Source organism: Pogona vitticeps, chromosome 1, assembly GCF_051106095.1.
Source record: "Pogona vitticeps strain Pit_001003342236 chromosome 1, PviZW2.1, whole genome shotgun sequence".
Taxonomy (NCBI): Eukaryota; Metazoa; Chordata; class Lepidosauria; order Squamata; family Agamidae; genus Pogona; species Pogona vitticeps.
In genome coordinates, this window is record NC_135783.1 from 168,059,936 (window position 1) to 168,075,180 (window position 15,245).

Here is a 15,245-nt window from a genome sequence, read left to right on the forward strand (position 1 = left end):
GTCTGGTGGGCCGTAGATACTCTACCACTAGTTTAGAAGGTAGTCTCTACGTTAACTGTTGAAAATCAGATACTGAAAATACACTAAACGACTGAACCTCAAACTGAAGCTAAATCCTACATATTTGTCTTTGTGCACCTCCGTTTTTTTCATTTACATTAAGGATACTACTTCATTTTGTTGCTTACAGCCAAACTGATTACTCAGCCAACCAACAGTGACATAGGTACTCCAAAATACTCAGACTGTAGCAAGGAAAAGGTGCACAGCTGTTCATTTTTTTAGACTACAACTCCCAGAATTCCCTAGCCATTTCTCCAAAGTAATGATGCACACAGGACTGCAACCTCATTTGTCTTCATTGGACTTGTCAGCCTGAGAAGGCAGCGCATCTAGGAGAAGGAAAACTCCAATTCCAAATCTCCACTGCCTTGTGGCTATATCCATTGATAGAAAAGGCTACAGGAGTTAACCTTGAGGCAAAATCCGGAGCCGGAGTCCCGAGGGCAGTTCGTGTCATTCTGGCAACTCCTGCGACATCGCTGCAACCAGTTGTATTGGCTTTTGCCTTTCCACTGGACTATTTCAATGATGTGGAGAGGGGAGATATGCTGCTTGGGTAACAGCCTATCCTCCATATTATTTTACCCAGGCTTAGTGCTCTGGAGAGGACATTCCAGCTTTGCATATAGCATCAAAGTCCTCCATACAGAGCACGTTGCCATAGTCTCTCGAGACTGAAGGACGCCTATGACGAAGTGGCCATAAAATACAGAAATTCAGCAGGTAGAACCATTGGAGAACAGGGAGGGGACTAACGCTAGTTCAACTAACAAATATATAAAAGTAACTTATTTATTTGTTACTAAAGATATAGTGGTGCCCCGCATAGCGAGCGCCCCGTTTAATGACGAATTCGCATAGTCATGCGGACTTTGCAATCGCAAAAGCGATCGCATTGCGATGTTCGAAATGGGCGAAAATCGCATTGTGATGATTGGTGTTTCACTTACTGATCATCGCAATGTGATGTTCAAAATGGGTGAAAATCGCATTGCGATGATTTAAAAACAGCTGATCAGCGGTTCCAAAATGGCCGCCGGGTAAACAAAATGGCCACCCACAGCGTTTTTGCATGGTTTCCTCACTTACCGGGCGGCGAAAATGGCGGCTGGATGGAGGATTTCCGCATAGTGGTGAATTTCCCCCCATAGGAACGCATTAAACACGTTTTAATGCGTTCCTATGGTTTTTTTTGCCCCGCATAGTGAGGAATCCGGATAGCGACTTTTTTTGGAACAGATTAACGTCACTATGCAGGGCACCACTGTAATTAGAAGATACAACAAGAAGGTAAGAAATATAAAAGTAGTAAAAAAGGTTTTGTCCCTTTAATCTCTGAAGGATCTCAACAACGTGGTGGGAAAAAAGGCACTGAGGGGAATGGGTGGAGCATGTGCATATAAGGCTACAGGGAAGAGACATGAGATTTAAGCTCTGGAACATTCTGTAGCATCATCTGTGCAGGTGCAAAACACCCAATTGTGTGCATATACAGAGACCATAATGAAGAAGAAAGGCATCTGTGGGTTTTATGAACAATGGCAATTTTTCCATCTCATCCCAAATATGTCCTCCGGGGAGATCTAGTACCTCCAAGCAAATGGAACAGGCTTATCTTCAATACCTTGGTGCTGTATTCCACAAAAAATCCATTCTGGTCTAGCATGCAGGACACCTCCACCTGTGGGTTAATTCCTAATACCACACAGGATACATAGAGATCATGCGGCAGTAATCATTTACAGCGGTGCCTCGACTTATGAACGTCCCTACTTACAAACATTTCTACTTACAAACAGTTCCGGTTACAACATTTTGCCTCGACTTGTAAACTTATGAACAGAAACAGGCAGCGGAAAAAGGCAGGCAATTCAGATTTCTAACTGTAGGTGGCAATGAGGCTGCTTTGTACTGTAGGTCTTTCACTTTTGGCAGTTAGAGAGTGTCATCCTCGTTGAAGGCTTAGGAGAGCCTCCTGCTTGGGAGTGAGTGTGTGTGTGTCTGCAGGAAGGTAAGCTGCTGTTGTTTTATCCTTTTAAAAAACTGTTCGGGTGGGTTTTGGCTGGGGCAGGTATATTTCTGTGTTGTGTTGTAGGTGGTTTTGCTGCTTATTTTTGGAGTTTCCTTCTTCTTAAACCTCTGCAACGGAGGTGGCTTTAGTGTTTGTTTTTGGAGTTTTTTTCTTCTTAAACCTCAGCAATGGAGTGCCTTCCGACCAGGCTTGCTGTGTTCTTTTTATTTTTTGTGATTTTTTTCCTTTGGTCGGAACGGATTAATTGGTTTTCAATGCATTCCTATGGGAAATGGTGCTTCGATTTGCAAACATTTCGACTTACGAACACTATTCCAATACAGATTAAGTTTGTAAGTCGAGGCACCACTGTACTATATTCTTTGTCCACTAGCTCAACTTGATAATTCTTTTCACAAAAAAGCAAGAGATACAAATATGATGACAAACTCCAGTAGGAATCCAATTTTGTTATACTCATAATTTTCTCTTCTTCTCATTTATGGCATGAACCACCAAATAGTAAAATAGGTTTTGTGTCTTGCACCCTTTATCCAATGGTGGGATTCAAATGATTAACAACAGGTTCTATGTCCTAATGACCATTTTAACTAAACCAAAAGATATACCAAAAGGTAGTTTAATAATTCACGCATTAAATACTGCAATAAGAACAGTAAAAGAGGTACAGACAACTAGATTATGTTTAAAGGATGATTTCGGACTTTGAACCTGGGTTCAAATCCCTGCTCAACGAAGAAAACTCATGGGAGGAGGGAGAATAGCATTTTGTAAAATCACTTCTTAAATGTCTCACATACGTACTTTGAAAACTCTATTAGGGCTGCTGTAAATCAGATGTGACGTGATGGCAAATAACAAAACAAAAGAGAGAAGTGGCTTCATATTTATTTGGGGACTGTATGTTGTAAAAATTTCCTGCCAAAGACTATATGAGTCAAAGTACAGGTACTTACAGTAAGTCTGCTGTGTCTTGTGAAAGTGCTAAAAGAGGCCCATATGGCTGCCTGCAAATTTCAGACAGGGTGTGTGTGTGTGTGTTTAGTCGTTTAGTCGTGTCCGACTCTTCGTGACCCCATAGACCAGAGCACGCCAGGCCCTCCTGTCTTCCACTGCCTCCCGGAGTTGTGTCAGGTTCATGTTGGTTGCTTCGCAGACACTGTCCAGCCATCTCATCCTCGGTCGTCCCCTTCTCCTCTTGCCATCACACTTTCCCAACATCAGGGTCTTTTCCAGGGAGTCTTTTCTTCTCATTAGATGGCCAAAGTACTGGAGCCTCAGCTTCAGGATCTGTCCTTCCAGTGAGCCCTCAGGGTTGATTTCCTTTAGAACTGATAGGTTTGTTCTCCTTGCAGTCCAGGGGATTCTCAAGAGCCTCCTCCAGCACCACAATTCAAAGGCATCAATTCTTCGGCGGTCTGCTTTCTTTATGGTCCAGCTCTCACTTCCATACATCACGACAGGAAAAACCATAGCTTTGACTATTCGGACTTTTGTTGGCAAGGTGATGTCTCTGCTTTTCAAGATGCTGTCCAGATTTGTCATCGCTTTCCTCCCAAGAAGAAGGCGCCTTTTAATTTCAGGGCTGCTGTCTCCATCTGCAGTGATCATGGAGCCCAGGAAGATAAAATTTGACACTGCCTCCATATCTTCCCCTTCTATTTGCCAGGAGGTGATGGGACCAGTGGCCATGATCTTAGTTTTTTTGATGTTGAGTTTCAGACCGTTTTTTGCACTCTCCTCTTTCACTCTCATTACAAGGTTCTTTAATTCCTCCTCACTTTCTGCCATCAGAGTGGTATCATCTGCATATCGGAGGTTGTTGATATTTCTTCCGGCAATCTTAATTCCGGCTTGGGTTTCTTCCAGTCCAGCCTTCCGCATGATGTATTCTGCATATAAGTTAAATAAGCTGGGGGACAATATACAGCCTTGCCGTACTCCTTTCCCAATTTTGAACCACTCAGTTGTTCCATGACCAGTTCTAACTGTTGCTTCCTGTCCCACATATAGGTTTCTCAGGAGACAGATAAAGTGGTCAGGCACTCCCATTTCTTTGAGAACTTGCCATAGTTTGCTGTGGTCCACACAGTCAAAGGCTTTCGCATAGTCAATGAAGCAGAAGTAGATATTTTTCTGGAACTCTCTGGCTTTCTCCATAATCCAGCGCAAGTTAGCAATTTGGTCTCGAGTTCCTCTGCCTCTTCGGAATCCAGCTTGTACTTCTGGGAGTTCTCGGTCCACATACTGCTGAAGCCTACCTTGTAGGATTTTGAGCATAACCTTGCTAGCGTGCGAAATGAGTGCAATTGTACGGTAGTTGGAGCATTCTTTGGCACTGCCTTTCTTTGGGATTGGGATGTAGACTGATCTTTTCCAATCCTCTGGCCACTGTTGAGTTTTCCAAACTTGCTGGCATATTGAATGTAGCACCTTAACAGCATCATCTTTCAAGATTTTAAATAGTTCAACTGGAATGCCATCACCTCCACTGGCCTTGTTGTTAGCCAGGCTTTCTAAGGCCCACTTGACTTCGCTCTCCAGGATGTCTGGCTCAAGGTCAGCAACTACATTGTCTGGGTTGTCCGGGATATCCACATCTTTCTGATATAATTCCTCTGTGTATTCTTGCCACCTCTTCTTGACGTCTTCTGCTTCTGTTAGGTCCCTCCCATTTTTGTCTTTTATCATGTTCATCTTTGCGCAAAATGTTCCTCTAATATGTCCAATTTTCCTGAACAGATCTCTGGTCTTTCCTTTTCTGTTATCTTCCTCTATTTCTTTGCATTGTTCATTTAAGAAGGCCCTCTTGTCTCTCCTTGCTATTCTTTGGAAGTCTGAATTCAAGTTTCTGTAACTTTCCCTATCTCCCTTGCATTTTGCTTCCCTTCTCCTCTCTGCTATTTCTAAGGCCTCGTTGGACAGCCACTTTGCTTTCTTGCATTTCCTTTTCTTTGGGATGGTTTTCGTTGCTGCCTCCTGGACAATGTTACGAGCCTCTATCCAAAGTTCTTCAGGCACTCTGTCCACCAAATCTAGTTCCTTAAATCTGTTCTTTACTTCAGACAGGGTGGTGGGCGATAACTGAAAAAAATACCAGCTGTTGTGCGCACTATGGACTAGGAAGATTTTGTGTCTTGCAAACACTTGTAACAAAGGTACAAGTGTGTGGCATCTGCCCAGGTCACAAATATTAACGCGCCATCTGCGCATTAATGTGCCATCATGCGCCAATGAGAGTGCTGGAGAGAAGGAGTCACAAGATATGCAATTCTCTGCAGCAGCAGGAGATTAGAGTTTTAGGGTTTGAGAATTGGATAGATAGTAGTTTTGGAATTTGTGGTGGATAGAGAGAGGATTGTCGGATGAGGGTGGATGAATTGTGATGTTTGGTTAAGAGTTAAAGAAACTAATTATACCTTCATCACCTGTATCAACAAACAACTTCTGTTTGGTTCTATTTAAAATAACACATTGCTTGGACCTCTATTATTAATAATACATAATGTTGATGTAATCAACTGGTGGCAGCGACAGAACATGTAGCTTGTGCCTTTGACGGGTGAAACAACCAAGGGACAGGAGGGGACGTGACAAAGTGGTACTAGCAGAATTAAAAGATCCTGATTCCCATAGTAGTGTGGTGAAAGCATACAGTGAATGCAAATGTCTGATTACTCTCATTCTTAATACAGTGGTGCCTCGAATAGCGAGCGCCTCTATTAACGAAGAAACCGAATAGCAATTTGTTTTGGGGGGATTTTTTTTTGCTTTGATTAACGATTTTTCCTATGGGCGATTTTCAATTAGTGATAATTGGGGCGGCAGGGGCGGCGGGGGAAGGGGAAGGGCCCTTGCAAGCGGCGCTTCGGCCGGGCTCGCTCCTCCTGGGGTGGCAGCGGGAGAAGGGGAAGGGCCCTTGCAAGCGGCGCTTCGGCCGGGCTCGCTCCTCCTGGGGTGGCGGCGGGGGAAGGGGAAGGGCCCTGGCGAGCGGCGCTTCAGCCCTGCTCGCTCCTCCCGGGGTGGCGGCGGGGGAAGGGGAAGGGCCTGGGAAAGCGGCGCTTCAGCTGGGCTCGCTCCTCCTGGGGTGGCGGCGGGGGAAGGGGAAGGGCCCTTGCGAGCGGCGCTTCGGCCGGGCTCGCTCCTCCTGGGGTGGCAGCGGGGGAAGGGGAAGGGCCCTTGCGAGTGGCGCTTTGGCTGGGCTCACTCCTCCTGGGGTGGCGGCGGGGGAAGGGGAAGGGCCCTTGCGAGCGGCGCTTTGGCTGGGCTCGCTCCTCCTGGGGTGGCGGCGGGGGAAGAGGATGGGCCCTGGTGAGTGGCGCTTCAGCCCTGCTCGCTCCTCCCGGGGTGGCGGCGGGGGAAGGGGAAGCGCCCTTGCGAGCAGTGCTTCGGCCAGGCTCGCTCCTCCTGGGGTGGCAGGGGGGAAGAGGAAGGGCCCTTGCGAGCGGCGCTTTGGCTGGGCTGGCTCCTGGGGTGGCGGCGGGGGAAGGGGAAGGGCCCTTGCGAGCGGCGCTTCGGCCGGGCTCGCTCCTCCTGGGGTGGCGGCGGGGGAAGGGGAAGGGCCTGGGCGAGCGGCGCTTCAGCCCTGCTCGCTCCTCCTGGGGTGGCGGCGGGGGAAGGGGAAGGTAAGGGCCCTGGCACGGCCGTCGCCTGGCTCCCCATCTCCCGCTCCACCACCTCCTCTTCCTCCGAGGAGACAGCGGCAGGCGCTCATCCCTGGGCCGGAGGCGAGCAGCGCCTTGGCTGGCTCGCTCCTCCCGGGGCGGTGGCAGCCACCCATCTCCCGGCAGCCCGGCCAGGCTTCCTCCGGCTCTGGCTCCTCCTGGCGGCGCTGGGGGTCAAGGGAGGAGGACAAAGGGACCCGCCGGGCGCCCCCGCACCAGCTCCGGGCCGTCCTACTCGTGGCGCGCTCCAGTGCCTGAAGGTCACTGGGTCTTCAGTGGCTGTTGAAGGGCGTTTGCGGAGCTCGGAGAGCGTTGGCAGGCTTGGTGAAGCAGGGCAGTCTGCTTGAAGCTCCGGGTGCGAGAGAGATAAAATAGTTGTGGGGGAGAAAGATCTATTCGTCGTGGGCTTCAGCCGGCTGTTTTTACAAACCGCTACGTTGGGAGCTGCAGTAACAATCTTGCTAGGACCTACTTTCCCTGCGTGTTCCCTTAGCACAGCCAGTAATGACTTTTCAATTGTTTTCCAAGGGAGGAAAATGGCAACAGTAGCGCCACTTCCTGCTTTGATCTTGGTGCTACTGTTGCTTCCTCTGCTTACTGCCGAGACTTCTAAAACTTGCCTCATTTGTAAGAACTGCACCCTAACACTCTCAATAACATCTAATTTAACAACATGTAGAAGGACAAGATCACGAGGCAAAGTAAGGCAGATCAGGACTATATGTGGGGAGTAAAATCCGTGGGTTTTTTCTTTAAATTTTATTTATTCTATTCTTTGTTTGTATTTTATGTTTTATTTTCTAATTTATTTTATAGTGTGGGTGTCATGGTTGTGATTATTAAGGTTAAAACCTGAACTGAAGATGGGATATGTAGTTGTGGAGAATGATAGAATGAATCCATATTGATTCTGTGTTAGAATGATTTTGTACGATGGAAATGTTTTCTCCAAGAGGCGATGGGAAAGTTCCATGTAAACAGCCATGTTATGAGACGATAAGGAGTAAAGACACAACACCATTGTCTGTCTGGATCTAGACCTGAGAAAACAACATCTGGACTTCTAATGGGAAAAGGAGGCATGAACGGACTGTCCTTTATGCCAATTGGTCAACACCTCGAAGGGACGAAGAAGAAGATGGGTGGTGCCAAGAAGATGGAAAATGGAGGATGGTGCCACATGGACAGATCTTCCAGATCTCCAAGAGCTTAGAGAGCTTCCAGACTCAGATGTCTGATTCCAGTTTCTAGGGAACCATTTTGTATGCTTTATGCTAAGATGTAATCTAAAGGGGGGGGGGGGGTAACCATTAAAGAAGCTTTTTAGAATTTTATTTTATTTTTGCTAGTTGAATTTTGTTAGGATTTTAACTGCAATATCTTTTGGAAATGCTACTTATGCTTTGCTTATGCAACAAACTAAATATATCTAAACACTTTATTTTTCAATAAAAATTATTCTTAAAATCCTTAAGATTGGTCTTTTGAACAGCAAGTCTGCTGAGCCTGCTTCCAGAAGAGTTGTTAGGCCACAGAATGCTACAGAGTCCTTTTTGCCTGAGCTTTGTTCGTCCTGGCAGACTCCAAAGCTCATGAGTTTTCTTTTTTCTTTTTCTTGCTTAGCTTACTTAAGTGCAAGCAAGGGTCTTCTTTCAAACAAATTTGTAGTAAGGGGTTTCTGTGATGTCCTGGCTGAGTCACTTGGACTCTGCTCAGCTATTTGGGAGTACACAAGCGCCCAGACACTTTCTGTTCGGGAATCGAGCAATCCTTAATCAGATGCTGGGTTCTGACAATAAATTGTCAGTTTATTACACTGCACCTGGTTTATGTATTTACTTTACTGTGTTTTCTTGTTTCTCTCATCTTTTCTCTTGTCTTTCTGGACAATTTGCACTTTAAATTAATTATTAATTATTATTTAATGATAGATGTTTAGTTAAATAGTATATATATTTCTTTTTTATGTTATTAATTTTGTTATTATTATTTAATCTGTTTGTAGGGTTTCTGTTTTTTCTTTTTCTTTTTTTCTTTTGATACAGAATGGAAGGCCTGCCCTCCCAGCGAGGGGCCATTGAACATCTCTGTGATTACGGGTAGAGGGAGATATGGTGTTGGCACAGCCACTACTCGTGTTAGAAGAACGATGAACAGATGTTGGAAGGCTGTTCACTGTTCTGGGGCTGTGATCAACCATCAGTATCGAGATAGTCAGATCAGCTGACCCTCCACTCTAAAACTGGTGTTGTTGAATGCCAGGTCTGTATCTAACAAATTCCAGGTTATTTACGATCTTAATCCGGAGGAGGATGCGGACCTGGCGTGCATAACCGAAACGTGGATAGGCAGAGAGGGGGGTCCTCCCCTAACACTTGCCTGGCCGCCCGGTTATGCTGTCCAGCACCAGGGCAGATTGGAGGGGCGGGGGGAGTAGCCATTGTATATAAAAACACATTGGAGATTACTAGGTGCTCCTCGGTGATAAAGCCAGGACTGGAGGCCCTCCACGTGTTGATAGGGGCCAGGGATGGTATTGGGATCTTGCTGGGTTACCGCGCTTCCCGCAACCCAGCCATTTCCTTACCGGAGCTGGCGGACTTTGTCTCTGCAGCACTGTTGAGGTTCCTGAAGCTATTAGTTTTGGGTGACTTCAACATTCACGCGGAGGCAGAGACTTCTGGGCCAGCTCTTGAGTTCTTGGAAACCATGGCTTCCTTGAACATGTCCCAACATGTCAACGGCCCCACCCACGTGGGTGGCCATATGTTAGACCTGGGTTTTTCCACCAATTGGAGTGATTGTGGTCTGATGGTGACTGACCTTGTGTCGGTTCCCTTGTCATGGTCAGATCACTACCTAATAAAATGTAACTTCTCAATGGCTCTCCCCCCTTGCAAGGAGCAGGGACCTATTTCCATGGTCCGCCCTCGAAGGCTACTGGATCCTGTAGGATTCCAGGATGCCATGAGAGGTGTTTCGGCTGATCTGGCTGTGCTCTTGTCAAAGCTCTGGTTGATGGCTGGTTTACCGCCGCCACCAGGGCTGTAGACATGATTGCTCCTAAACGCCCTCTCCAACGCAGAGCTTGGCCTGCGTCCAGGTTTAATCAGGACCTACGAGCGATGAAGCAATTTAGGAGAAGGCTATAGTGCAAGTGGAGAAAGAACCCGACAGATTATAATTGGATAGCTGTCAGGGTCGCGACTAACCCTTACCTGGCCAAGGTAAAGGCTGCTAGCCAAGTACATCTCGCTAAACGGATAAGCGAAGCTTCAAATCATCAGGCGGAGCTTTCCGTATAGTGCGCAACCTATCCAGAATTGGTCTAAGTGATGGGCCTCCCCCTAGTATCTCACCAGACCAATTTGCAGCATTTTAAAAATCTAAAGTGGAGGCCATCCGCCAGGAGCGCTCTCCTTCTTTGGATACAGTGAGTCGAGCAGAGATGTCCAGCGCTCCACCTTGCCCGGTGACTTTTGATTTCATTCAGCCTGTGACACCAAATATTGTGGACAAAGCGCTTGATTGCTGTCAGGCCACCACCTCATCCCTTGACCCTTGCCCAGCCTGGCTAATCAAAGCAACCAGGCCTGTAACAACTGAATGGGCCACAGCAATAATTAATAGGTCTTTCCATGAGGGCAGGGTACCTCCTGCCCTCAAGGAAACACTCATTAGGCACATAAGAAGAAACCTAGTTTTGCGGCAGACAAAATTGGCAATTAAAGGTCCGTCGCCAATGTTTCTTTCATCAACAAGGTGGTCGAGAGGATGGTGGCTGATCAGCTTCAGGGTCATTTGGATGAAACAAATCCCCTGGATCCATTCCAGTCGGGCTTTAGGCCGCGCCATGGCAAAGAAACAGCACTGGTCGTTGACATACTGAGGGAGGCTGACAGGGGTAAAACATCTCTGCTGGTCCTCCTGAATATCTTGGCGCCCTTTGATACCGTCAGCCACGGTATCCTCCGAGTTAGGAATTGGTGGCCTGCTGTTTGCCTGGCTACAATCCTTCCTCGGGGACCGTCCTCAGAGAGTACAGCTTGGGGAGAGGGTATCGGCCCCATGGAGCCTCAATTGTGGGGTTCGGCAGGGTTCGATCATCTCCCCACCATCAGCAGTCTGGGAAACTGTCATTTGGTGGGGGTGACTCTTACCGCAAAGAGTGAGGTTCGCACCTTGGGGATCCATCTGCACCTGGAGCTCACCATGGAAACAGAGGTGGAGTCAGTGGTCCGTACCACCTTTTTTTCATCTTTGATGGATAGCCCAGCTGCATCCCTATCTTGATGTTGGGGTACTCACCACCTTGGTACATGTGCTTGTAATCTCGAGATTAGACCACTGTAATGCACTCTATGCTCTATGTGGGGCTACCTTTGAGGAAATTCAAAATGGTGCAGAATGTGGTGGCCAGACTCCTTAGTGGAGTGAGAAAATATATCTCTCCCACTCTGGCTGCTTTCCATTGGCTGCTAATTTGATTCCGCATTGACTTCAAAGTTTTAATGCTTATGTATAAAGCCCTAAATGGTTTAGGGCCTTGATACTTAGCGGAACACCTACTCCCACCAAAATCTACCTGTATCACTAGATCAAGTCAGGAGGTGAGGCTGAGGAGCCTGACGCTGAGGGAGGTCCAGAAGGAAAAAACAAGAAACCGGGCCTTCTTGGCGGTAGCTCCTCGCTTCTGGAATAATCTCCCTCCTTCGCTGGGCATCTTTAAAAACCAACTGAAAACTTGGATGTTTAGACAGGCTTTCCCTTCAGTTATTATTTGATTTATTTTTATTTTTTATTTTTCTTATCTCTTGCCATCTTGAATAACTCTACTACTGATGTCTAAATGTTGTTATATTTTATATTGTTATTATATATGTTGGAAGCCGCCCAGAGTAGTCAATTGACTAGATGAGCAGGGTATAAATGCAATAAACAAATAAATAGTGTGAGAGTGTTTTTCTGAAGACTGGTACTGCATTATTCGAGATAAGCTCAAGGTTGGACAAGGAGCCCGTGAAAGACTCTACATTCCGAGCTAATTGGAGAAGAGATAAAACAGCTGGATCGTCATGGGAATTGAGGGTGGAGAAAGGGGTTACAGCCCCTTGAGGCTAATTGGTTAACAGCCATGAAGTGTCAAGAAGGGAGTTAGAGAATGTAGAAAAGATGGAAGGAGAAGTGTGTGAAAGAGAGCTTAGCTACAAGCAAACTGATTTCTGAAAGAACTGAGAGATGATGATTTTTTCTGAAATGTGTTATGTAATGGAATGGTGAAGTATGTAAGGAGGTGAGATTAGCCCACCTTAGCCCATCTTAGTAGTGGTTTTTATTTTAATGGGGGTTAGTTATTTTATTTAACTGTAGTAATCTTTGAATATGTTCTTTATGCTAAAGCTTGAGCAATATAAACTATGAAACTCTATTTTTTGAATAAAAATAATTATAAAGATCCAGTCAACCCTCGACTTACAAACGGCCCTAGTTACAAACATTTCGACTTACAAACTGCTCTGTTAGAAAAATATTGACTCGATTTGCAAACTTAGATTCGAGTTACAAACTGAAAAAACGCACAGGAGGTGGGGAAAGTGCGAAATTTGAACTTTCAGTTAAATATTGGCCAGTGAAGAGGGTGCCTGTCTGCTTCCTTGCTCTTCCCAGTGTTTTGAGAGTGGATTTGGAGACAGTCTTCAGACTGCCTGGTATTGCTGGTATTGCCTGGCACAGTGCTCTATGGACTATATTTTTATTTTTTGGCTTTTTAAAAAATTTTGATTTTTGAATTTTTAAAAGGTGTTCCCTCCCTCCTTTGCTGCCCCCCCTTTCCCCAAAAGGTGCTTGTATTGGCTTGTCTTGATTGAAAAGGTGCTTTTCAAGGTGATCTGTTGTCTGAAAGGTGCTTGGTTTTTCCAGAAGGTGCTTGTCTTGGCTGAAAAGGTGCTTTTCAACGTGTTCTGTTGAAAAGGTGTCTGTTCCCTCCTTCCCTCCCTCTTTCCTTTTTTTTAACCTAAGTCATTTTAGGTTAAAAAGAAAAAAATTCTGCCCCTAGTGGTAGGAACGGATTAACCGGCTTTGCATTAGTTCCTATGGGTTGGTTGGTTGGTTTAAAAGTTGCTTTGTTCCTGTTAAAATGTGTTTGGTTTAAAAGTTGCTGGTTTTAAAAATGTTCTTAAAATGTGTTTTGTTTGAAATGTCTGTGTTTTTGCAGAAGAATTGTGTGGGTCAGGCATTCTGGGTTGCAAAGACTGGGTTAAGGTGTGAGTTCCAAAATCCTGCCTGTCTGTGTTTTTGCAGAAGAATTGTGTGGGTCAGGCATTCTGGCTTGCAAAGCCTGAGTCAAGGTGTGAGTTCCAGACTCCTGCCTGCGTGTCTTTGTGCTGAAAAAAACAGCACAACATGCTTTAAAACATGCTTTAAAATTGGCTTCGTTGAAAAAAATGATTTCAAAAGTGCTTTTAAAACGTTTCCCTGCCTCCCCACTCCTTTCCTGAACTTTTCATGACCTAAGGGGAAAAAAGAAAAAAATATCCCCCTCTAGTGGCAGAAGGTGGAATAGCAGCTTCCCATTAGTTTCTATGGACGGAAAAGAACAGATACGGATTAAATGGTTTTCAATGCATTCCTGTGGGAAATGCAGATTCGACCTACAAACTTTTCGACTTACAAACTGCCTTCCAATACGGATTAAGTTTGTAAGTTGAGACCCCACTGTCCTTACAAAGGACTGGTCTCTTGAACAGCAGGGTCTGGCTAAATCGAGGAAGGTGGAGAGGGCCACAAACTAGCTATCATTGAGAGTCCTACCTAACTGAGCTGTTGTGAATTCTAAGGAATTACAAAGCCCATGTGTACTTGCAAAGTACTGGGTAAAAGTAAAGTGTTCTTCTAAGGTCAGACTTATTCAAGGGGCTTACGCTACACACTGCTGAGGTCTTGGGACTTGCTTCAGCACAAAGGTGGTAGGTAAGTGGCCTGTGGAACTCTCTGACCGAGTGCTAAGAGCTCCTTAGGGAAACTTGTGCACCACCACCACCACAACAGAACAAAAATGTGGGGGAGAGTTAACCCTGAATATATGAGGCAACTGTCTTTTCTCAAAGGGATTGCTCCTAGAGCATACTGATGACTCTACCACCATGCAAGCCATATTTAGGAAGTGCAGTTACAGACCTACAAGTTCCAAAGGGAGACCTGCTGAGCAACTAGAAAACTGCGTGAAGGTCACAGGATAAAGTACGACAGAGGACTCCAGAAAGAGAAGTTAAAATCATGGATAAGAAACATTATAAGCAGCTAAGGAGTCCTTGACAGGAGGGCCTGGCGTGCTCTGGTCTATGGGGTCATGAAGAGTCGGACATGACGTAACAACTAAACAACAAACAAAGGAGTCCTATTACATAGAATATACACCAAAAGTTTTCTGTCACTTGATCTCTGCCAATCTGGGGTGGCACTAGTTTGATGGTCTCCTCCATGCCTAAGAGAAAACTGGTTCAACTGGGAAGCTATCACAGAATTCTTATTTATTGCACATTGTGACCTACTTCATTTCAAAGACCACAATAAATCAACAACTGGATGTATCTGCAAATCAAAGGGTACACACTACTTCAATCTAATCTAAATGCACCAGTTATACAGCCTACGTAGTTGTGGAACCTCTTCAAATATTATTTTAAAAAGCAAATAGATGAAACTGTAAATACAGTAGAACCTCCATATCTGCGGGATCAGTATTCACTGATTCATTTAAGCATGGTCACCTGCAGTCAAGGAACTCAGATCACCAGAAGCTGTTTAAATTTGGTCCTGGGGTCCAGGCCAGGTTTTCAGAAAGCCTGGAGCAAAGGTGCAAAGAGAATCTATAGCAGAATTCATACTAGCTTGGTAGAAGGAGGAGAAGGAATTCTGAAAGGAAAAAAGCTCCTCTCACCATTCAAGAAAAAAAAATTAAATATAAAAATGTACAATATAGTAATCCAAATTCCAGAAGCACAGTACCATAGAGTTCCTGTAAACAGTCATTATTTACATTGTGTATGCTGTTTTGAGGAAGCTAATCATCCCTTTGTTCAGGGAATCCATGCTGTATAGACTAAGATATAACTCAGCCATTGGTTATTCTTGGTATTCAGATCAACTCTCATGATACTGTACAGTAACTTATTTTTGTAACTTATTAAGCAGACGCTTAATTATTTACTTACCTAAGGCAGGAAGTACCAAGGTTCCCTGCATGTCCCAAGTTTACAATTCTTTTTTCTAGGTGTTCTCTGGCAATAGGACATTCTGCACTAGGTGACAGAGCTTTCAATTTATTTTTGGGATCAACACAACATGGGGCAGCTGGGAATGCTCTCATCTGACGCTTCAGTTTCTTTCGGGCTGCAACAGCTTCCTTCCACCTTCAGGAGAAAACAATGTTCCATTAAAAGTTATGACTAAAGCATAGTATATGTTAGCTCCTCACTGCTGAAACT

At 45.3% G+C, this 15,245-nt stretch overlaps 1 protein-coding gene across 10 annotated transcripts in view; it reads right to left on the minus strand.

The window, feature by feature from the left end:
• Positions 1–15,245, minus strand: part of MCM3AP (minichromosome maintenance complex component 3 associated protein) — a 213,451-nt gene that overhangs the window by 78,063 nt on the left and 120,143 nt on the right. For all 10 annotated transcript variants that reach the window (XM_078378458.1, XM_072994293.2, XM_072994461.2 and 7 more), the window contains one exon: positions 14,973–15,170. In XM_078378458.1, the coding sequence (XP_078234584.1) occupies positions 14,973–15,170 (198 nt within the window). The remainder of the gene's footprint in view (positions 1–14,972; positions 15,171–15,245) is intronic.